Source organism: Panthera pardus, unplaced genomic scaffold, assembly GCF_024362965.1.
Source record: "Panthera pardus isolate Hobbes unplaced genomic scaffold, ASM2436296v1 HiC_scaffold_24, whole genome shotgun sequence".
NCBI lineage: Eukaryota > Metazoa > Chordata > Mammalia > Carnivora > Felidae > Panthera > Panthera pardus.
In genome coordinates this window covers 136,677,673-136,700,125 of record NW_026526810.1, presented here as the reverse complement: position 1 = coordinate 136,700,125, position 22,453 = coordinate 136,677,673, and the positions used below count along the sequence as shown (strand labels likewise).

Sequence of the window (22,453 nt, the reverse complement as noted above, 5' to 3'; positions counted from 1 at the left end):
TGCTTGGCACCAGCCCGGGCGGGGTGGTGGGGCTGGCCGGGCGTCGCCGCGGCTTGGGGGCGCGGGAACCGCACCCTGGGCGGACGGGGACCCGCCAGGCGCTGGCATTGTCCGACCACGGCTTCTGATTGGCCGGCTGGAAGGGGCTCGGGACCTCTGTCCCGCGTCACAGAGCCAGCACCCGCCCCGGCTCCCGAGCTCTCTCCCCGCGGGGTCCCGGGGACCGTCCCACCCTGACTCCCTGGGCCGCGCGAGGGTTGCCCCCTCTGGGTAGAGCGTCCCCGCTCCGGGTATCCTGGAGGCAGCGGGGCGGCGCTGCTGGAGGAGGCGGGGAGGGGAAGGGGGCCGCAGGGCTGGCCAGCTACTGACACAGCGCACCGTGCTGGGGGCTTGGCATCCGCTCGTTCACAAGCCTGGCTCGAAAGGGGGTAACGGCTCAGAAAGGTGACGTGACCTCCAAGTCACCCGAGGTTGCACACCGTGCTGCCGGACTCCCGCGGGGGCACTTTCCCTTTCTGGGATTGGGGTGGGGCCGGGACGTCTTCCGAGGCACCAGGCCCAGACCCCTGCAGCTCAGGCTTGATCCTCACGCAGTGCAGCCTTGTCCTTACCGGCCTTGGGCAGGGCAGGCCCCTTTCTGGGCCTCAGTTTCCTCATCCAAACCCAGTTTCTCCCTCTCTCTGGGTCTGGGGGAGCGGGGGGGGGGGGGGCGTTGCTGGTGAAGAGCAACCATTAGCGCCTCACCCCCTTCCCCATTTCTTGTTTTAGGAATTCTTGCCTTCTGGAAAGAGTGGTGTCATGGAGGAATTCCCCAGCTGGGCACCGGCTTCCCTTTTACTTCTTGCTAGAGCCTCTGCCCCTTCCAACCTTTTGTTTGCCTCTGCCCTTGGTCTCTCTCCCCCAATGTGTGGATTCCTGCTCCCCGTACCAGCTGGGCAAAGATCTCTGAGGTCAGGGAGTAGGTGGGGTAGAGGGGAGCTGGGGGTGCCCTTTGCACTAAGAACTTCCTCTTCCTCCTTGGGAGTGGTGGTCAAGTACCAGGCTTGGGCTTGGCTATAGATCCTGTCCCTGGGGGGCACTTGTGGGGGGACCTCAGGAAATGGCAGTAAGACGGATTCCACACTCTCTTTCCCTAAGTCCCTGGTTGGGGGGGGAGGGGGGCGGTGACCATTGCAGAGGAGCCAACAGAGCCACAGTGCCCCGGGGCTGGGAGGGTCATTCCATTTCCTCCCTAGTGAACAGACTGTGGGGATGAAAGGCCACTCCCCCAAGTTCATCCAGCCAGACAGGGGCCAGGAGGGTGGGAGCCAAGGGGTCCTGGCTCATTGCCTCCTGTGGCCACATTGTGCAATCCCCACACTTTCCTGCCAGCCCTCCTCTCCTCTCCTCTCCCCAAACAGATTGGGAAATCACTGGAGAATCTGAAGTTTTCTGGGTCATTGTGGGTGTGTGTCCGGGGGAGGGGGTTGTCAGGCCCACACACCCCACCACCCATCAGAGCCCCAGATCCTGATCAGCAGAGACAGGACGGACACCTCACAGGGCAGGTGCTGGGCGGCCAACTTCATCCCTGGATGCCCAGGCTGCCCGGGCTCCCTCTCCATGGCCTCACCCTGGGCAGCAGCCAAGAGTTGGGAAAAGTTGCCTTCTCCTTTGTGGTCGTACCACTCACTTCCCCTTTCCCTGAGTTGAGATAGGAGGTCAAGTGCTTCCTACACGGAGCCCCCAACACAAGGGAAATCCTCTGAAAACAGGGCTGCATAGACGGCCAGGGGACGACAGCCAGTGGGGCAGGTGCTGCTTTTATCCCGTCTGGAGAGATGAGGAAACCTCCCCAAGAGGCCAGACACTTCCAGAGAAGGCCAGCCAAGGATTCCACCCTCAGCAGGAAATGAGCATCAGATGCCGGTTGGGGGTGTTCCTGCCAGCTGCTGTCCCAGTGGCCACCTCCCTGAGGGATGGGTAGGGGAGAGCAGGCCAGCTCCACCCGGAAGAGAGGGGTGGACAGCAGGCAGAGCAGAGTGGCATCAGACCCCTCCAGCCTAGCCCGGAAGTCAAGTGTATCAGCTCCCGGCCAGCAGTAGCGGTCAGGTCCTCACCGGCAGCCCAGGGCTCAGAAGCCCAGGACAAAGCGAGTCGGCCTCCCTTCCCTCTGCTCAGAAATGACAGCTGGTTGGTTTTTAAAGTTGTGATGAAGTACACATAACGTAATTTCCCATTTTGACCATCTTAAGTATACGGTTCGGTGGTGTGTACATTATTATGCAATATTATTATTACTTCACCACCATCCCTCTCCAGAACATTTTTCACCTTGCAAGAATGAAATTCTGTACTTATTAAACGTTAACTCCCCGTTTCTTCTTCCCCGAGCCCCTGGCAACCACTGTTCCATTTTCTCTTTGTAAACTGGACTATTCCAAGCACCTCATAGAAGCGGAATCATAACAGCATTACTCCTTTTGTAACTGGCTTATGTCACTCAGCACGATGCCCCCAAGGGTCACCCGTGTTGTAGCTGAGTCAGACTCTCCTTCCTTTTTCCAACTGAATATTTCATTGTTTATGCAACACGGCCTGTCAGTGGACGCTTGGATTGCTGCTACCCTGTGGCCGTCGTGACTGACGCTGCTTTGAACGTGGGTGTGCAAATACCTGTTTGAGACCCTGCTTTCAATTCTGAGGGTGGTCAGTTGACGTGTGTTGGCCTCCACAGGTGCCGAGCTCTGTTCTAAGTGCTTTACGCGCATTAGCAGACACTCCTTCATTACCCCGTTTTCACAGACGAGGGAAACAGAGGCACAGATAGGTCCAGTCATGTGCAGAAGGAGGGTGCAGCGTGGAGCAAGGGTCAGCAGGTGCAAAGGCCCAGGGAGGGGATTGCGCAGGAATGAAGGGCTGGGCTTCACTGGGAAGACCGGCCAAAGTGCCTCCGTTGCAAGGGCAGTGTTGACCGTGTGGTGGACTCCCCAGGACTGGGTGTCTAGGGCATTCCAGGATGTCACTGAGCCCTTCCCCCATGGCACAGGCCACTTCCTTTTGCGAGACGACTATGCATTTACCACTGCCCTAAACCAGCTCTCCAGTCCCACTTCTCCCTGTCCGTCCCCGACCTGGGACCCTTCCCTCATCCTGGGGACGCCCCACTCACCAACGGCACTGGGCAGAGCCATTGTATCCCCTGTTGACAGATGAGGAAACTGAGTCTCAGAGTGTAAGTGGACACAGAGTTTGAGGCCTTGAGGCTGTGGTCCCCGCTGCCACTGACCTTTCCCAAAAGGGGAAGTCACTTGTTCAAGGGTATCTGAAGTTGCACCAGACCTCAGCTGGAGTCTGCTGACCTCCCCAGGGACCACGGGACGGCCAGGAGGGCTGACCGGGAACCTCCCTCACAGGGCATGCCCGCCCTCGCGCGCACTCACCAGGCCAAATGTTTACCAATAGATAGTGCCCCTCCCATCACCCATGAAGCCTCTCCCCTCCCCCCCCCCCAGAGGAAGCCGGCAGCACAATCCCTTCAGCGTCTGCCTGATGGAGAAACTGAGGCAGGGGGAAATGGCTCCTGCAGCTGTTCCATGAGACTGGCCCACCTCAAGCCCAGCACTCTTCCAAGGAGTGCAGGGCAGTGCAAGTCAAGTTCAGCTCCTGTCTCTTCTGGCCTGGGGCTGCCCTGGGGCCCTTCTCCGAGTCCGTGGGATTTCCAGGAAAACGGCCAGGAGGCTTGCTCCCCCCAAAGGCCCCAGCAATGGCAGAGGCCAGTCGCATGGCAGGGGCTCTCTGGGAATCCCAGCACCGCACGGGCCTGGCCAGGCGGGGACGACAGGGATGCTTCCCCGCAGCCTCTCAGGGCCTGGGTGCTGAGAACTCCCCCTCATCCGACAGGGCACCGGAAGCTGCAAGCTTCTGGATTTTGGAGAAGGAAGGCATGATGATGGGGATTTGGGCGCGAAGACCACCTGGCCCCTGGGGAGCTGCGTCACTCACAATCTGTATTTTCAGACACGTGGCTCCATCCCTCAGGCCTCAGTCTTCCCTCCTGGAAGTGGAGGGGACACACGCTCAGGAGGTTGCCAGGAAAGGCTTACGAGAGACGTGCGTGCAAAGAGCAGTAACGCTCCTCTTGGTGAGTGCAAGCCACAAGCCAGGCTCTCATCCAGCACCATATTTGCGTTTTCTCATGTAACGCTTCCAATTTTACACCAGGAGATGGAACCCAGAGAGGGAGAGTAACTTGCTCAATGTCACACAGCCAAGAAGGTGCAGAGCTGGGGTCCCAGCCCGGGGTGTCTGAATCCAGAAGCTGACTCTTACCGCTGCCCCGAATCCACAGGAAGGGGGGAAGCCGTAAATCGCGGAGCACAGCCAGGCAGGCACCCAGTGGGTGCCCCAGAAACCGCGGGGCTTTTCATGACATTCCTCTTTTCCAACATCCTGAGATTCCATGATTTGAGGATTCTGGCAATCTGACGGCGTTAGGTTCTTCATCACTTGCTCTGTTTACAGGACTGCCCGCGTCCCCAACCGCCTCCAGCAAGAGGTCTCATGGATGCCTGACATTTCGTTATTCACGTATATTCCTCGGATGAGCATCGCTTTTTACAAAGGCCAGTATCCTGTGAGGATCCCCTGGTTGCTTCTGGGGAAGGATATAGGGGATGGGAATATGGAGACATCTCACCTTATAACCTTTTTGTACGTTTACAATTCTGAGCTATGTGGGGGCGCCTGGGTGGCTCACTCAGTTAAGCATCTGACTCTTGATTGAAATCAAGATCATATCTCACAGTTTGTGAGTTCGAGCCCCGCGTCAGGCTTTGTGTGGACAGCACCGAGCCTGCTTGGGGTTCTCTCTCTCCCTCTCTCTCTCAAAATCAGTAAGTAAACATTAACAAAAATTCTGAGCTGTGTGATTGTGTCACTATCCAAAATATTATGAGAGTTAAAAATGAAAACATTTCACAAATAAATGTTAAAGGCCACTAACAGGTGGGGAGCTATACTGTGCAGAGTAGGGGAATCTTGAGAGGAGGAAAGTCTTTGCAATGGACCAGTCCAGGCCCCACGGGCCCCAGGAGAGGAGTGGACCCAGGGGTGGGCTTGACTTGTCTGGGGTTTAGTCCCCTCGAACCATTTCACCAGAGGAGGGCCTGGGGCGGGGCGGGGCGGGGGGGGGGGGGGACGGGCTGAGACCCTGGCAGCACTTGCCCAGGGGAGCTCCCGGCACCGGGCACATCTCTCCCACAAGAGGGCCTGCACTGCCACCAGGGGGGCCTGGTCCTCCCAGACCCAGGCCTCTGTGGAGCTGGCCCTCATCAGCAGCATTCCTTACAGGCCCCTCAGCACCCAATGCTCCACAGCCAGCAGGGGAAGGGCGGGCCCTGACCGGGAGAAGGGCCCCTCTGGCCTGCTGGAGTTCCCAAAGGGACTTGGTGGCAGCAAAGGAAGGAAGTGACAATGCGGCTGGAGGGTGACTCTGGGAACACTGCAGCCTCCTCTCCCCTCCCCTGAAGGGGTGGGGGCCCCGTAAGGACGGCCTGCTGGCCGATGAGGGTGCCGCCCTATGTACGGGGGCTCCATGTGGTCAGGGGCCAGGAAGGAAGGGGCTGGGGTCACCAGGCAAGCAAGGAAGAGAGAGAGAGGCTGTACGGGGACAGAGGCGACACACTGTCATTCACAGCGTGCCCGGATCTGAGGACAGTCTCATCTACTCCCGCCCTCCCTCACCTATGGGGTGCTGCAGATGAGGGGACAGAGCCTCAGGGAGGAGATGGCCCCGGGTTACCAGCGAGGAGGGCAGAGCCGAGACCCGAAAACACTGCTGCCTGGTATGGCCCCGTGGGCTTGTACGGCACAACACTCTCCAGGGGAGCTGGGCCCAGCCACGAGTCCCAGCAGGGAGAGGAGCCCACAGAAGGCACGAGTCCGAGGCTGAGCTAGGGCGAGGCTCCTAGGTGACACTCCAGTCCCCGTCTGTCACCCCAGGATTGTCCTGGGGCTAGCAGGACTCTCAGGCTGTGGCTCACCATGTCCTGGGACCTGGGCACTCTGCCTTGGGCAGGGTGGCCCTCCGCATATTCTCACTGCCCTCCTCAGGTTGGGCTGGGGTCCCCAAAACTTCTCAGAGCGAGCCTTGTTTCAAGAGCCCGCAGGCTCGGGGCCAGAGGCCAGAAGCAACCCCCAAGCCAGGAAGGAACCCCAAGAAACGTGAGCATTGAAGGAAGCCAAGCTGAGCTGGAGAGGAAAGAGAAGGGGGCTGTGCAGGAGAAAGAGGGTGGCCAGACAGGGGCGGAACCAGGGATCAGCTGGGAGGGCCCAGGACCCGAGTTCTAGGGGCAGATCGGATGTCCTGCTCCACCTGGGGAGTGCAGACACAGGGCAAGGCCCCTCCGTCCCCAGGCACATTCCAGGAACACCCATGCGCACATGCTTCCTTGTCAGCCAGACAACCTGGCCTACAAGTCCGGAAGCTGCCCTCTGAGGGCCAGCCCCTCCCCCACACTTGGCCCGGACAACAGGATGGCCAACGAAATACTCCAGGCTCTCCGCAAGGCCTCCTAAGACCTGGTGGGATGGGAGAGCCAGGGGGTCTGAGGCAGAATGGTCAATGGCCAGAGTCCGGTGCCCCTGGCCTGGCCCACCTCTGGGCCCCACCGTCCTGACCACAGCCTCGGAGGAGCTGCTGTCCAGTCTCCTGTGCATCTCAGCTTGGCCTCGGGAAGCCAGCCCCTGCCTCCAGGCACTGCTGGGCTCACAGGAACACACACGAGGCACACATACCCGCCTGGGCATGAAGGTTCCTGCCAGGAAAATCTGATTTCCTGTCTCCAGGCCCAGACACACTCCGGAAGATGGCCCTGGGTCTCAGCCTGAATCCTTTCCACTGCAACAGGATGCTCCTGTCAGTGAGGGGCTCCCCCACTTTGGCGCCTCCTCCTGGGCGCCTTCCCCACTCACCGACCCCACCGGCCTCAGGCTTCGCTATCACTCAGAGGCCCCCACTCCTGCACCAGGGCCTTTTTAAGTTTTGCTTGCAGACCATGGCCTGGCCAGGCCCTGGGGATGGCATTACAAGAGAGCCAGGGATCTGGTTTTCTGGCTGGCTCGTATGTAACCCTTCCCAGCCTGGGGGGCACAGACAGCACCCCCATTTCACAGCTAGGAAAACAGAGGCATGGAGAAGTAAAGGAATGTGCCTACGGTCTCATGACGGAAAAGTGGCAGGGCTGGGACTGCACCCTTCCCCACCTCTGCAGCCTGCCTTGGGAACCCAGCCCCAGGGCTCTCACCCTAGCCTGGGGCTCAGGGGAGCGGGGGGGAGGGGCAGGCGTGTTAGGGCTGGGGTCAGGGCAGGCAGGGGCTGCCGGTGGGGGGGCAGTTTCCGTGAGGAGACTGGGGCTCAAACATGGGGTATGGGCTCCCTAGGGAGAACCCGGCCAGGACCAAATCAAACCTTCTACGCCCCACCCCACCCAGCCTTGGACTCACCCAGGCCACTGATGGCTACTGAGGTCAAATGTGGAGTCAGGCTGGCCTGTCAGTCCCTGCCCTTCCTGGGGAAGGAGGTACCCCTCTGATACCTCCCTTCCTCCTGACTGTGAGGGTCTCAGGCTACCTGTGCTGGGGCCTGATGTGAAGCAACCTCTACCCTCTGCTGGCCTCATGTGAAGCAACCTCTACCCTCTACTGGCCTCAGTTTCCCCACAAAGGAAAGACACAGGACTGCTCGTCAGTGTCGACACTGGAACACACTGTCCCCATCCTTAGCCTGGAGCCCGGGAGCCCCAACCACTCCTGATCCTCACTCCTGCTCCTCCCACCCCACCCCACCCCTCTGCATTACCTGCTTAGGGAAGGCTGGACACCCAGGCCTCCTGCCCGCCCACCCCTGACCCCCGTGTATCCACGGAGGGGCTGCCCCTGGTCCCTGCTCCCTCTCCCTTCAGCACCCCAACAAGACGCAGTTCTCCAGCCTTGGTGTAGGGATTGTGGCAGACCCGCCCCTGGCTGTCCACAGTGTAGGGAGATGGGCCTGAAAGGAGCTAGGGGAGTCAGATCCCCCACCGGCCTGGCCCTGCAGCCTTTCAGAACTCTCGCCTTGTCCTTGGGAGGCTCAACTTCACTGGGTTCTTAGAACCTTGGCCCACCTGCCGTTCCTTGCTCCCCACCTCTGCCAAGGTCAAGGTCAGGCTCATGGGGGGCCTGCTGCAGAGGGATGGGCCAGGAAGGCACCTATCACTGTCTGCCTCAGCGTCTACCCCACCCCCTCCACACGCACACACCATCTCAGCACTCAGCCTCCCTGGCAAGCTGGAGGCTGCCAATGCAAATGGGTTTCTCAGCAGCCTTGCCAGAGGCTAGAGTCAAATTTCAGTGCCAGCTTTCCGGGAGAGAAGAACCAGGGGATGGGGGTGGATAACAGGTGCACAGTGGGGCAATCTCCTTGCAGCCCTGCCGGCCAAGCTGAGACGGGTAGGATCATGACCCCACCCCCCCACCACACACACACACACACACACACACACTCTCCAGGGCTGACACTTGCCCTGCACCAGTCCTACAGCTTTTGCTGCTGGGAAGTCCCTGTCACATCTAACCCAAATACTTCAGGCTGCAGAACAAGCCTCGGCCTTTTCTTGTCTCCTAGGGGCCCAGGCCTGTTAGAACAGGACAGAACAGTGCCAACTCCTGCTGGGTGAGGCGCACTTGGCACATGAGGCCAGTGCACCCAGGATCCCAGGGCTGAAGACTGTTTTTCTCTGCAGCCACAGGCACGAGCCTTCCCAGCTCTGGGCCTGCCTCAGTCTCCCCATTTGTGCAATGTACAGGAAAGGACCATCTACCAAATGGAGTCACCATAGAACCTTCCATCCCGACCCCTTGGTACCTGGAGACTCAGACCGTCAACTTGGCCCTGCCCCCTCTTTAGGGAGGCACCGTTTTAATTCACCTTTATTTTAAAAATAAATACTCTCTGCTTCACTTTCAGACTGGGGGTGGTGCTGGACCGTTAGGCCGGGAGGCAGTATTGAAAGGAACCTCCGCCACCCCCAAACACTCTCCCACAAATGCCTGAAATGCCTCTCTTCGTGCTGTTCCTTCTGGTAAGCCACCACGCACAGCTGAGGACGAACGTCGTGTGATTACGGGCTTCAAGGTTGGGGGCAGGGCTGAGAGCGCCTCCCTAGACTCCCAGCCTGGGGCTTAGTGTCTGGGTGATGCCTGCGTGAAGGTGCTGACCCCTCAGTTAATGCGGCCCCCCACCCGAGGCCCGCCCCCTCCGAGACCCGGAGCATTAGATGCAGGTGATCAGCAGGTCCACGGAGGTAGGCACTTGGATCTCCTCGAAGAGCACACGGCCGCCAGCAGCCCCAGAGCCCTCTGCCTTGGCCGCAGCCCTCAGCAGGCCCTGGGCACGCTGCAAGAGGCGCTGGTTCCGACGGCGGCCCAGTCTGCGCAGCGCCAGAATGGCCAGCACGTGGTCGCGCCTGCAAAGACACGCCCCTATCACTGCAGGCCCCGCATCTCCGTGGCACTTCCAGCCTCGAGCGAGGCGAGCCCCTGGGCCCAAGTGCGGGTGCCCCCGGCATTCCCGGAAGCTGGCCCGAGAAAGGCTGCGAATGACGGAAGCAGGAGGGGCAGGGCCCTGGACAGCGTGGCTGGGCCTCGAAGGGGGCTGAGCTGGGTGGGGAGGGGAAGGGGCATGCCCGTGGGGGAACACAGTCTAAGCAGAGGTTCAAAGATCAGTGGAGTGAGAGAAGAGATAAGGCCTCAAGGACAGCGGGTCCAGGCCCAGAGGTGTCGTTGGCCTCTTCCTGTGAGCACTGTGCGGGGAGCCACAGACAGGCAGCGAGGAGAGAGGCCCAGGCACAGCACTAGCAGTGCCGCCTCCAGGAATGGGGGTGGGGCGGGGGGGGGGGGGGAGGCAGACAGGGGCAGGCAGCCAAGAGTAGAGAAGCCCCAGGAACCGGGGGGAACCCCGCAGCACTGTGGGGGAAGTAGTCACTCCAGGCCAAAGGCGAGACAGTCCGAGCTGGGGAAAAGGGCTTTGTCCCAGGCTCTCTGCGACCTCCCCATCCCGGAATCTCCAAGGCTATGGAGAGATTCGGGCTGGAATTTCCACGGGTTCGATGACTCACCATCCCCCCCACCTCCCCTCCAAACCCCGGAATCAAAGCCTCTTTCCTCTTGGCCAGGTCTCAGGAGTCCCGGGCTGCCAATAGGGCTTTCTCGTAGAGGGGGCGTCTCCCCTTCAGACTCCGGGACGGGTACTTGTCCCCATCCTCGGACGCATGAGGAGGGGCCCCGACCCCCTCACACTCTAGAGGCCTCGGGACCCCAAGGCACCGAACGCCAAATCCGAGAACAGCGGTAGAAGGAGGGGCCGCCCCGGCTCTCACGCCCCGCCCCCGCTCCGCGCCTGAAGGTCAAGGGCCACCCCGCACGCCCGGGACCTCACGCACCTGCGCACGAGCCCGCGCCCGATGCCGGCCCCGCTCCGTACGGAACGCGCTGCACCTCCCTCTGGTTCCTCCCCTGCCCCCCCTCCAGAGCCACAGGGACCCTTCTGAAGGCCCCGGTCCCCCGACCCCGGGGTCGGCGGCGCCCAATGAGGGAGCAGGTGGGGAACGGACCTGATGTCTGGGTAGCTCCCGATGAGCGTCTCCAGGTGCCGCCCGATGTCGTCCTTGTAAGTCTCGCCGAGAATGTCAGCGACGCATGGGATAGCCTGGCCCAGCCACGTGGCCTCTGAGCCCTGCGGGGACAGGGAGCCTCCTAGGGCACGGGCCGGGTCGCCTCCCGCGGGAGCCCCCTTGCCGCCCCTGCCTGCAGCCCCAACACTAATGCACCGTCCCCCGCTGTGACTGCACGGGCGGCGTTAGGGGACTCGGGTCTTGGCGCTGTGGACGGAGCCGCAGCACTTTCAGAGAGGTCTTCCGGTCTCTGCGCAGGTGGGTAAACCGAGACCCGGGCCCGGAAGTCCTGCCGGGAATCCTACAGCGCATCCGCGCCGGCGTAAGGAACAGGTGCCCAGGCTCCAAAGGCTGGGTCAGGGATGCTGGAGGGGCCTCCCGGAGGCCCCGCCCCTTGGCTGCTCACTTCGCCGAGGGCCGTATGCAAATATATGGAAATGATCCCACCTGGCCCCGCCCCCGCTGTGCCAGCGCTCCCAAACCCTCTCCCGGTTGCTGCAGAGTGGGGACAACCACCTCTGCCAAAGCCGCCCCAGGGGGCTCTTGCGGAGCCCCCCCTCCCGGAAATGAGAATAGGGGGTGCCAGGGGAGGCTCCTCACGCCAGAGGCCCTAGGAGGAGGCGAGCACTGGGGGCAGTCAGTCGATGCTCCTACCAAGCCCTGGAAGGTGTTGCCAATGGCCTGGGCGTCGAGGCCCATCTTCTGGGAGCCAGTCACGCGATCGACACCGCGGAACCGCTCACGAGGACTCAGCACCTGTGCCAGGTATTCACGGACCACGTATCGGTGTGCCTCCTGCAGAGTCTCCTGGGCCGTCGGGGGATCAGGGCCAGGGTCAGAGTCAGAGTCACAGGCCCCAGCCCAGGGCACGGCCCCACCAGAGCCCTGTCCCGAAATACCTGTGCCCGCAGTGGGGCCACGTGCTCCAGGTGATGGGCGAAGGCCACCACTTTGTCCATGAGGGGCTGCAGCACGTCGTGTGTCAGCCAGGCCTTGGTACACAGGACCCTGAAAAGCGGCTGGGGGCAGAGGGGGACAGGAGTCTTCTAACCCTCCTCAAACCGTCTCCTCCTCATCCCCTAGACCCTCTCCTCAGAGCCAGTGCGTGGCTCCTAACAGGGGTGTTTCAGGCCGATGGACAATCTGTCGCCAGGAAGAAACTTTGGGGGGACTGACCCCCTTCTAATGTCACCCGAGTAACATCTCTCTCAGCCATGAATGTCATTTAGCCTCTTGCAAGGATGACTCCTCCAAGCCCTGAGCTCCAGGGGACAGGGTTTGAGTTTGAGCCTCTAGGCAGGCCCTGCCTAGGGGAGCCTGGGGAGGCCTTGAGGGGTGGGGTGAGGGGTCTGGTTCCTTGAACACACCCTCTCTGAGAGTCTCAAGTAGGTAGGCGTTTCCTGACCTCCCTGCTCAACTAGGAATTTATCTGGGTCCCTTGCCCGCCCCCCAAAGCACCACCCCCGAAACTGCCCCTGAGGTGAGGGAGTGCTGGGACTTGGGGGCCCCAGGCTCCAGGGCACAGGACGCAGCCGCTGGGTGTGGAAAGTGGGGAGAGAAGGGCCTGTCCCACTCACTTGCACATCATACTGCAAGCCTTGGAGCAGCCGCTTCTGGAAGACACAGATGGCGGCCACTAGAGGTTTCTCCAGCTCCTCAAAGGTTCCTGGGAACCTGGCCAGAAGACTGGTCCTGGGGAGGGGCCAGGACAGGAGACGGAGTGGGCGAGGAGGAGCAGGCTGTGGAACAAGCTCCGGTAGACAGCCGCGGAGGCCAGGAGCCATTCACTTAGACTATAATGTGAAGGGCAGCCCCTGGGGCTGTACAGTGTAGTAGCCCTGAAGGCACAGTCGGGTGAGAAGATGGCTCCAAAGCCCCAGGAGCTGATCCCGGAGGGAAGGGCAGCAGGGTGACGGTGGCATCCCCACTGCATCGCAGAACGCCCCTGTGGTGTCTCTGGGTCAAACCTCCAACCGTCTTGGTGATGAGACAGGGCAGCCTGGCCATGACTGGCACAGAGGCCCTCCCCTGAGCCTCCTAACTGCCTCTCTGAAGGTGACAATGTCCCCCATTTCAAACCCACCCCGTCACACACTTTCAAGGAGACCGAGGGCCAGGCTATGCCCAGTCCTCAGAACAGGGACACAGAAAGGCAAGGCTAAAAAGTTCCATCAGGGGCTGGGTCAGAGGCTGCCTACCAAGGGGCAGAGAATGTTTCCTGGGGCTGAAGGGGACGGACCAGCCTGGCATCGATTAGGGTTGAGAGAGTGTTAGACAAGTGGTCCTCATCATGGTCGTGCTTGGATTCAGACAAGCGTGGTTCAGGTCCCAGGTCCAGCACATACTGGACGGTGCATGATGGTGGGCCGGTGGCACTCCTTTTCTGAGCCTCCACTTGTCCCAGTACATGGGGACACTGCCCTCGGGACGAAATACATCAGGCGGGTAAAGCTCCAGCTCAGTGCCTGGATCTCAAGCGCTCACAAAAAGTGAATACGAAATGATTCCCTCTAGGGCGTGGAGCCCCACATCTCCATCTGACAGATGACAAAAGGAGGCACAGAAGGGGGAAGTGACTTATCTCTAGGCACACAGGGAGCAGGTGGCAGAGCTGGGATCAGAACCCAGACTGCGCAGCTCAAAGTCCATGGCCGTACCTGCTGCAGCATAATGTGGGGTACACCGGAGGCCCAGGAGGGGGGCAGCCACTGCCTGCAGAAAGGGGAGGCATCTGCCTTCTGGGGGCAGAGGGACCCAGGGTAGTGGGGAAGAGGAGGGAGTGTCTTTAAAAAGGAAGCCGGCCAACTTGGGTGAAGGGAGGAAAGAAAGGAGCCCAGGATGGCGTGCGACGCGGGGGGGGGGGGGGGGGGGGGGGAGGGCGGGGGGGGGGGGACACACTGGGCAGACAACAGGCGATAACTGGGGTGGCTGGAATTTGTTAGCCTCTGCTCAGCGTTGAAACTCCCTGCATCCCTTCCAGGGCCTCACCCCTGCGGGGAGGAGGGAGGACCTTCCAGCGGGGGCGGGAGCTGCGAGGCGGGTGCCCTCCTGGGAGGCTTTCCGGGAAGTCCCTCCATTGAACATGGTCCAGACTGCTCAATGCGCGCCGGCCGCCACGGGAGCCTACGGCTTCCCGGTTCCCCGAGCTCGCGCGCCCCCTGCTGGCCGCGCCAGGCACCTCCCTGCGGAGGAGCAGGGTGGAGACCCACCTGAGCTCCTCGCAGGCGTTGATGCTGGCGCCCAGATGAGCTTCGCTCACCGCCTCCGACTGTAGAAAAGCCTTTTCAAACCTGGGGGCGAAGTACGCAAAAGCCTTAGGGACCCTTACCCGTGGCGCGATGACCTGGGGTCTGCCCTCCCCCTCAGGTCCCTACCCAGACCCGGGGCCTTATAAGAAGGCTCCTCTCTCTCATCTGTCCCTGGATCTCGGACTCTGAGCAAACAGGATGGCCCTTCCCCAGGGACGACCACCATCCTTACCCTGGTCCCTCCACCCACCCCACCCTGGGCCAAGGATATGCCTGCACCTGGGCAGAAAGAGGCCGAGTGCCCGCGCGCAGATACGCAGGGTGGTGGCCTCCAATTCTGCAGAGATGGCACCGGCCGCCTTCACATGCTCAGCCACGAGCTGTAAGAGATGCCACGTGCTGAACCCACGTCGAAGCCCAGATCCCACCTGATGCCCCCTGTCCCTCACCTGTGGCCCAATGACGTCTCCAACCTGCCCTGCTCCGGTGGTCTCGGCTTTAGCTTCCAGCAGCCTCCCGGCACCCCCACATCCGCGGGCCACTTGCTAAGCTGGGCGCTGTGCCCTGGCACTCCCAGCCTGGCTGGCGACCCAGGGTCCCTGATTCCACCCAGGTGGGGCCTCAGGCTCTCGCCCACTGAGGAAGGGAGGTTGGGACTGGATCGTATAGCTCTGGGTGTCCCCACCTGGAAGGGGACAGACACCACCTGAGGCCCAAACATATGTCTCCCCTCCCAAGACTCACCATGTGGATGTCGATGGACAGAGGCGTGTGGTAGAGGCCCTGGAGCACATCGGGGGCCTCAGCGGCCACCCAGCGGCTCTGTTCCAGCTGCAGGATGCTGTCGAAGCAGCTTGTGATCTTGGTCTGTGCGAGGTAGGGACAGGGGCACAGTGAGCCCCTCCCAAGAGGGAGGCGTGGGTCCCCCTACCTTCGGAGTCCTGTCCTGGGCCCTGGGAGAAACTGACCCACCCTGCTGGGGCCCAGGCCCGTGCTGAAGGCCACAGGGTGAGGAGTGGCTCTCCCCTGAGCGAGGCCACACACCCAGGGTGATTCTGGGCTCCACACTTCCCCACAGGGAGGCAGCCACATTCAGCCTGGATGGCGCCCCTCAGGCCCTGCCCCTCGAAGGCCTCACCTCTAGGAAGCTGGTGTAGTCGCTCTCCAGGCGCGCCCACACACTGGGTGCCAGGAGTGGGGGCAGCGGCTCCGTGGACAGAGTCAGGTCCGGGGCACCGAGGAAGTCAGGACTGGAAGGCAGGGTAGGGGCTGAGGGTCTGGGCCCGGCTCTGATGCACTAGTGGCTGCCCCAATTTCCCCCTGGCCAAAACCTAGGCACCCAAGCACCACACAGCTCAGGGACCTGCCACTATCCAAGCCGCACCAGGGAGGCGCAGGTAGCTGTCCGAGGCCACACAGCAAATTAATGAGCCCCGGAGCTTAGGCACACTCCTCCCACCCGCTCTCTGGCCTTCGGAGCTGAGGAGGGCTCAGCAGCGAAGGAAACCCACCCCGTCACTCAGCGCCGGGCTGGAGCTGGGAGCTGTCAGCGCGCCGGGCCCCGTACCCAGGTGCCCATCCAAGGGGAAGAGTGCGGGTGAAGTCCAACCCGCGCCGGGCATCTCTGAGCCACGGTTGTGTCCTGCCTGGGTGAGGGGCCCTTTTCTAAACGCTCAACGGCATCCTGGGGACTAGCAGAGGCCTCCATCTGGGCTCCCTGTCAGGGAAGCAACCTCCCCTCAGACGCTGTCCCGCTCGCGGGACCGGGTGCCCGGGTAGCACCGTAGGAAAACCCCGGCGGCAGAGTACCGCGGCCCAGACGAGGGGAAAGAAAAGAACGTCAAAGTCCCCGGGATCTCTGCCGCCCACCCACCAGCCCTCTCCCGGGAAGAAAGAGAGAAAAGGTGCCCAGGGCTCCTCGGGGCGGGCGCCCAAAGGCCTCCGGGTGGGCAGGGCCAGGTGGGCGATACCGGCCTCCCCTCGCCCGGCTCGGCGCTCTGGCTGGGGCCTCACCTGCCGTAGACATTGGCGGTCCAGTCCAGCAGGACGTAGAGCTGCTCGCAGCCCCGGGCGTCGCGCGCGAGCTCCTGGAGGCGCTGGGCCACCGCGCCGTGGAAGGCGCGCAGGTAGGCCTCCCACGCCGGGAGGCCGGCGGCCGAGTAGGCGGGCTGCACCTGCAGCCGCACCTTGCGCAGGTCGCGGCGAACCGAGCCGCCGAGCTCGGCCAGAAGCCGGGCCAGGCCCGACGCGCCCTCGGCCGCCCCCGCGGCGTCCCCAGCGCCCGCCTGCCGCACGCGCTCCTGCGCGCTCCGCGTCACCGCGTCCTCCCAGTGCCGCCGCCAGCGACGCGGCGTGAGCAGGAAGTCGCCGTCGGCGGGGGGCACCGGGTGGGCCTCCTCCTCGGCGCGCACCACGCGGGCCAGCTCGGCGAGCGTGGCCGCGTCCACGCCGCCCGGGCCCAGCGTCTCGCGCACGATGGCGCGGATCTCCGCCGCCAGCCCGTCGTAGAGCAGGCACACGTCCATGGCGCGCCGCGCGAGGTCGGTGGGGTCCTGCTCGAAGGTGCCCGAGGCTTTCTGCGCCAGGAGCCGCGTCTCCAGCTGCCGCAGCTGCTCGAAGGCCGCCAGCAGCTGCCGCTCCGTGATGAGGTCCGCCACAGATTTGCCTTTGGCAAGGACAGGCAGGGAGAGGGCGGTGGGGGGTGCCGCGCCGGAACCTCGGCCCCCAACCAAGGCCTGTGGGCCCCGTTCTCGCCCACCGGGAGCTGGGCCGCCTGGCCCCAGCGCTCCCCTAAGGTCTGCTCCAGGAGCAACGGCCCCCACCTGCGGGGAATCGTCCCTCGGAATCACTCTGGAAGAGGGGTAAACCTGGCTGAAAGCAGCAGCTGGGATCAGGCCCTGCCCTCCCCGCTTTCGGTCCCTACCTCCTCCCCTGCTCCCAGCTCTGCTGAGCTGGGCCTGGTGGCCTCATGTTGCTGTCTTGACTGCAGGTCTGTTGGGGTCAGAGCTCAGCCTGGGCGCGTCCTGTCCCTGTGCCCAGCTCCCACGCTCCTTGCTGTTCCCTGCTCTGGGCCAGCCCCCAGCCCCTAGCAGCCCTCTACTTCCACCTGCAGCCCCCCCTTTGGAGCCCAGCGCCAATGCATCCTGCGCCCGCAGCCCTCCTGAGCTCCCCTCCAGGCCCATTGCTGCCACGCACCCCCCGCGGCCCTGTGCTCTGAGAGGACCAGCGCCTTATCCATCACTCTAGTTTGGCCAGGGGCCAGGCTGTGGAAGTCTGTGGAGAGGTGAGGGTTCTGGAGTCCTACAGATGTGGGTTCAACTCCCATTTATCCACTTCCTGGCTGTGGGATGTGAGGCAGATCACTAACCTCTCTGAGCCTGACTTAGCTCACTCTGGCCTCTCTGAGCTGCCCAGTGGATGCTCCCCTGCTTGAAAGGCTGGGAGAATGTAAAATGCAGTTGTGCATGGGGGTGTTTGGGGGAGCTGTCGGGAAGCCTGGGCTGTGCTGCTCCCTCTTTGGCCTCAGTTTCCTCCCATGCTTGGTATCCTTTGTGAAGCTCTCACCTTCCTCCTGTCCTGGTTCCTCAGGCCCCACCCCAGTGGTTGACGGCCGGCTGCCACCATCCGTGACGCCTGAGGGCCCCTCTGGGCCGCGGGCCCCCCCTGGTGCAGCAGCCGGGCCATCATCCCGGGGGCGCCGTAAGGATCGCAGGAAGTGGGAGCTGCGTCGGAGCAGGCCAACGTCCTCCCCGGGGACCTGGCCCAAGGCCCGCCGGCCTGCCCTGGAGAAGGCCCGCCGAAGGGTGCCCAGGCCGGGCCGAGTGTCCTCACGGTGGGTGCTGGACATATCCCCACTGCTTGCCTGCTGAGTGTCCTGCTCTGGGGTCTGCAGCTTATCAGACTCCTCAGGGCTGTGCGGTTCTGGCCAGGAGGTCACTGTCGGTGATAACGACATGTTGGCAGCAGGAAAGCTGGGGATGAAAAGGAGTCTCAGGAGGCCTGGGGTGGGGTGGGGGGGCAGCCCTGGGGAATGGGCACAGAAACCTAGTGAGAGCCCTGTGAGACCTGGAGGGGCCCAGTGGCTTGGCTTGGTCAGAGAAGCTTCTCCCAGAGATGACCCCCAAGCTGTCACCGGGCAGCTCTCACGGCCGGAGCTCTCTCCGTGCCACACCGCAGCTGGCACTGAGATGTAGACAGACAGGTACTTCCTTCGGGAAAACTTCCCTGATACCATCTTCCGAAGGGTACCCCCAGGTGCCCACCCTCTCTGGCTCTGCCAGGCCATCATCAGAGTTGGAGAGGGGGGTTAAACAGACAGATTCTGGGGGCACAGCCGAGACGGCAGCCCGCGGTCCCCAGGGCTGGGCCCAGCAACCACATCCAGGATTTCCTGGACTTTAGGTCCTGAGGCCTAAGCCTAACTGCCCAATCTCCCCACCACCTAGCATTCACTGCCCACCCCCCCCCCCCCCCCGCCAAGCCCTCAGCTCACCCCCATTCAGCCCATCAGGTCCAACTATTTCTGCTCAGAGGGAGGCTCAGGGATCCCTCCCTGGAAGAGGCTCCTTCTGTTTAGACCTGGAGGGAGGCAGGGTCAGGCTTGAGGTCTGTGGCCACCCGTGGCTGCCCCCAGGGGCTTATCTGCTTATCCCAGCCTTGCAGCCCTGTGGGCGGGGGTGGTGGGAGGGGCCCCGGGTCTATATTTAACCAGGGGCTGGGGCTCCCCGAGGCTGTTCCTCACCGGTGCATCTCCCCACCACCCACCCCTCCTGCGCTCCGGCCACTCCCCTGTAAGGGGTGGGTGGGGGTCCCTAGGGCATGGAGGTGCAAAGCAGGGGCTGCCTAAGTCCCACCCTGGGCTCCAGGCCCTCCCCAGGCTGCACCCACTCTCCTTTTAAGCACAGCCCAGTGGTGTTTGATTTTCTGGCTTTAGGTTAAGCTGGGGTGGGAGAGAGGAGAGAGATTTCATAGCCTGCTGGGACCTCTCACCCACCCCATCGTGAGGGTGTTGTGTGGGGGTGGGGGGGGGCTGTGTTAGATCAGCAAGATCTTACTTAAACCTTGGAGAGAGCAGCCAAAAGGAGGGCTGGACCTACTGAAGTCACTGACCAACCAGAGGCCAGAACCCCGAGACCTCTCCAGGCTGCCCCCATCCCTGGGACAAAGGTCAGGCTGGAACCGGCACCTGACCCTTAGGTGACATCGGGTGGAATCCCTCTCCCCAGGCCCCCATTTTGCCTGCCTATTGGGATAGGCAGGGCCCGGACCCTCATCCACCCCTCTATGCCCTCCAGCGATGTCTGTCCAGGGGTCAGACATTTGAGGGGTCGGCTGAGGCCTACCTTCCTCTTCCCAGATGCCATGTGACAGCTGGACAGAGGCCTCACCGAGAGAGGGGCAGGCCCAGATGATTGATGAGGCCTTATCTGCCCTGCCCAGGCCACAGGTCTTTGTCGTCTCCTGGTGCCAGGACTCACTTTGTCCTCTCCTGGCACCTCTCCTGCCCTGACTCAGACTGACCCATGCACACACAGAACATTGTCACAAGAGCTCTTTGCACCCTGCCCCTCCCCGACTCCCCTCTTCCTGGTGCCCCTCAGCATCCAGCAGGCTCTGAGTGATGATGAGAATCATCTGGGCCTGTGCTGTGCCCAGATGCAGTTCAAGCTCTATCACCAGGGGGACGTGGGGACAGGACAAGTGGGCCCTACCTTGGTTGAGTAGAGTTCACACTTAGTAAGCACCTACTGTGTGCCCAGCCCACGGCCTGGCATACATCAGATGCCCGTAACAACAAAGTTGTAGGGTGTCATTCCATTTCATAGATGAGAAAACAGGCTCAGAAAGGGGCAGGGCCTTGCCTCTAGTCACACAGCCCCCCACGGGGAGCCTCAGCCAGCCCAGGCCTGTGTGGAAAGGGGAGCAGAGGCTGGGCTCCCACATCTTCCAGCCCCGGGAAGCCAGGTGCTGCCCCAGGAACCATTTCTCCCGGCCGAGGGCCCACCGTGGGGGCAGCTCTCAGATGCCAGGACTGGGGTCTAGAGGCAGATTCTGGGGGAAGGAGGAGCAGCTGGCAGTTGGGTCTTATTGAGGCCACACAAGCAGATGGGTCCCCCCCCCAGCCTGCTCAACCACCCTTGTCCAGAACTAGACCTGTACCGAAGGCCCACCGAGGCCCCCGGACGGTCTCGCTGCCCCCTTGACCCTGCTCCCACAGTTTCCCAAGCCATTTCCCAGACTTTCACTTTCAGAAAGGCTCTTACTGACTTTCCCACAGCACAAGCCAACCAGGTCACCCCCTTGCTTTAAATCCTTCCATGGCTCCCCATAGCCCCGCACTGGAAGCTTCCAGTCTGGGACAGAACTTTCTCCAGCCTCACCTCCTTGACCTGCGCTCACCCAGCCTCCTGGGCACCTTCCTGTCCCCAGAATGTCCAGCTTTCCAGCTTTCTCGCAGGCTGCTTCTGCTCCCAGCCTCCCTGTCTCTGCTCCCCCAAAACTGACCTGGATTTTGGGGCCCAGGGGCATGGGTGCCCCCACCTCCAAGGTGTCCTTGGGCCAGGCTGCACCACTGTCCCTGTGGGGATGGGGACACTTCCTTACTGGCCTGGGAGCCTCTGCCCATCTGCTCCTCCCCATCAGCCCAGAGCCAGCCTGAAGGAGTGACCCTCAGGATCAGGGTCGCCCCTCGCCACACAGGTACCTGCGGGACTGGATGTCCTGCTGACTCTACCTCAGCCCCTGCCCCGTACCTGCCTCCCCATTCCCGTGAGGACTCTCTCTGGCTCTTTCTCTGGCCCTCTGGCCCCATCGCCCTGAATGTTCAGAGGCACTGGCGGCTGCACCTGGGGCTCAGGCCTGGTATCTGTTCAGTCATTCTATTCGACATTTGCCAGGAAGGATTAGTCAAGGCAATAAGGCAAGAGAATAAATGAGGTTTGAATATTGGGAAGGACCTGGGAAATTTGTCATTATTCATAGGCGATATGAGACCTGCTTACAAGGGCTTTCCTGTGTATTACGAAAGCCTACTAGAAAAAGGCACTAAAAAGTTTCCACTTCTCAGTAGTGACAAAGCATAGCCCTCCTGGGGTGCCATCGCCCTCAGGAAAAGCAGACTCCTCCTTAGCTGGGCACTCGAGGCCCTTCCTAACCCACCCCTCAGCTCCTTCCCCCCTCGCTCACCACTCGCCCAACCGCCTCGCCTCTCCTCCATACCTTTGTACAGGCTGTTCCTTCTGCCAGCAGTGACCTCACCCCCACCTTCTCGAGTCGCCTTCGAGCCTCAGTACCAAGCAGCCTTTCCTGACCATGGTCAGCTCCTCTCTCTCCGGGCTTGGCCCCAGCACTGGGTGTACCTTCTCCCCTGACTGAGGGACAGTTGCACGGTCTGGGGCATCTGCCGCTTGACCAGGAGCCCACCAGGCCAGGGCCGGTACCCAGGGAAAAAAGATAAGCAATCTAATGTGAGAGTGTAGCCTGGGGGTATGTTGCCGCACTGGGGTGCGTATGGGCTTTGTGCGTTGACCTGAGTGTGTTTCCCTGTATGTGTGCAAGCCGCTCTCTCCATGAGTCCGCGTCCGTGTGTCTGTGCCCACATGCGTGTCTCGATGTCCGCATCTGTCTGCTTTCTGTATGTTTGTGTACGAACGCTGTGATTGGAGCTGGCAGTCCGGCCTGGGCTCCGAGCTGAGGCCCTTGGCCCGGAAAGCCACTGGCAGAACCGGAATTACCCTGGGCCCTTTGAATTCCCGCCCACTGTCCACAGCACCCCAGTGCCCACCTGCACCCGAACATACCTGCTGAGCGAGTAGATCGGGCCCCAGGCAGGTCGGGGCCGCCAGGGGAAGCCGGGCCCTCGGAGCTGGGCCTCCGTGGTGGGGCCTCTGGGTCGGCCAGAGCGAATGACCAGCAGCTGGGACTTCCCAGCCTGTTCCACGCTGCCCTGGGCCCACCAGCCCCACCCCCGGTCCCACCCTCCACCCTGACCCCAGACTTTCACTTTCAGAAAGGCTCTTACTCTCCCCCCATTCCAGAGACTGTCATTGCCACCTTTGATCCCTGGCAACTCGTGGCTCTGGCTCGGGCTGAGTCCTGAGAGTCCGGGAGGGGAGGGGCAGCGCTCCACAGCTCCCTCCAGGCAGCAGGGGAGGGGGCAGGTAGGTGGGGGGAATGGACCAGCCGTCCCCTGCTGTGCTCACACGAAGCCAGAGGTGCACGGACAGGGCGTGCAGGGTGGGGGTGGGGGGACGGGGACATCCAGCCCCCGGCACCAAAGCCCCAAAGAACCCCTCCCTCCAGGACAGAGATGCTGGCGCCAGGCCCGTGTGCCAGGCTCATCCTGAGAGCCAGGCATGCAAAAACGTGGGCTGTGGGGCACAGGGAGGGGGAGAGGATGTCACAGTGACAGCAAAGGGAATGTCCTAAGCCACAGCCATTCCGAAAGTCTTCAGGAGCCGGAGGGGATGGGGGCTGAAGGAAGGAAGGTGAGGAGGGATGGCGGGCGCTCTGGGC

At 62.2% G+C, this 22,453-nt stretch overlaps 1 protein-coding gene and 1 long non-coding RNA gene across 14 annotated transcripts; one reads left to right on the top strand and one right to left on the bottom strand.

Annotated features, from left to right (window-relative positions):
- The first annotated feature begins 14 nt into the window (after positions 1-14).
- Positions 15-4,895, top strand: LOC109274602 (uncharacterized). 2 transcript variants are annotated; one of them, XR_002083734.2, is made up of 4 exons: positions 15-444; positions 769-950; positions 1,755-2,688; positions 4,000-4,895. It is a non-coding gene; the product is annotated as an uncharacterized LOC109274602 (long non-coding RNA). The 2 variants fall into 2 exon arrangements; XR_008417374.1 differs by having other exon boundaries at positions 769-958; positions 2,585-2,688.
- Positions 4,896-8,905: 4,010 nt separating this feature from the next.
- EXOC3L4 (exocyst complex component 3 like 4) lies at positions 8,906-21,884 on the bottom strand. 12 transcript variants are annotated; one of them, XM_053889850.1, is made up of 15 exons: positions 21,739-21,884; positions 21,158-21,309; positions 20,444-20,516; positions 18,432-18,517; positions 17,504-17,962; positions 15,953-16,604; positions 15,078-15,189; positions 14,684-14,806; positions 14,219-14,319; positions 13,901-13,981; positions 12,269-12,383; positions 11,591-11,710; positions 11,346-11,498; positions 10,632-10,753; positions 8,906-9,485 (listed from the first exon to the last, which is right to left on the bottom strand). In XM_053889850.1, exons 5-15 carry the CDS (start codon positions 17,892-17,894, stop codon positions 9,293-9,295), a joined length of 2,163 nt encoding a protein of 720 aa, XP_053745825.1. In that variant the 5' UTR covers positions 17,895-17,962; positions 18,432-18,517; positions 20,444-20,516; positions 21,158-21,309; positions 21,739-21,884; the 3' UTR covers positions 8,906-9,292. The 12 variants fall into 12 exon arrangements, with proteins under 12 accessions (XP_053745825.1, XP_053745823.1, XP_053745834.1 ...); XM_053889848.1 differs by having other exon boundaries at positions 17,504-17,910; XM_053889859.1 differs by lacking the exon at positions 11,346-11,498 and having other exon boundaries at positions 17,504-17,910.
- Between the last annotated feature and the right edge of the window lie 569 nt (positions 21,885-22,453).

What these genes read in the sequence shown, in the direction of transcription:
- EXOC3L4 (XM_053889850.1), bottom strand. Translation starts at nt 17,894, where the DNA reads ATGTCGTTATCACCGACAGTGACCTCCTGGCCAGAACCGCACAGCCCT. An exon ending in GCTTGCAGTATGATGTGCAA is followed by an intron (nt 11,711 to 12,268) that starts GTGAGTGGGACA and finishes CTCTGCCCCCAG; the next exon opens with CCGCTTTTCAGGGTCCTGTG. An exon ending in GCAACACCTTCCAGGGCTTG is followed by an intron (nt 10,754 to 11,345) that starts GTAGGAGCATCG and finishes CTGTCCCCGCAG; the next exon opens with GGCTCAGAGGCCACGTGGCT.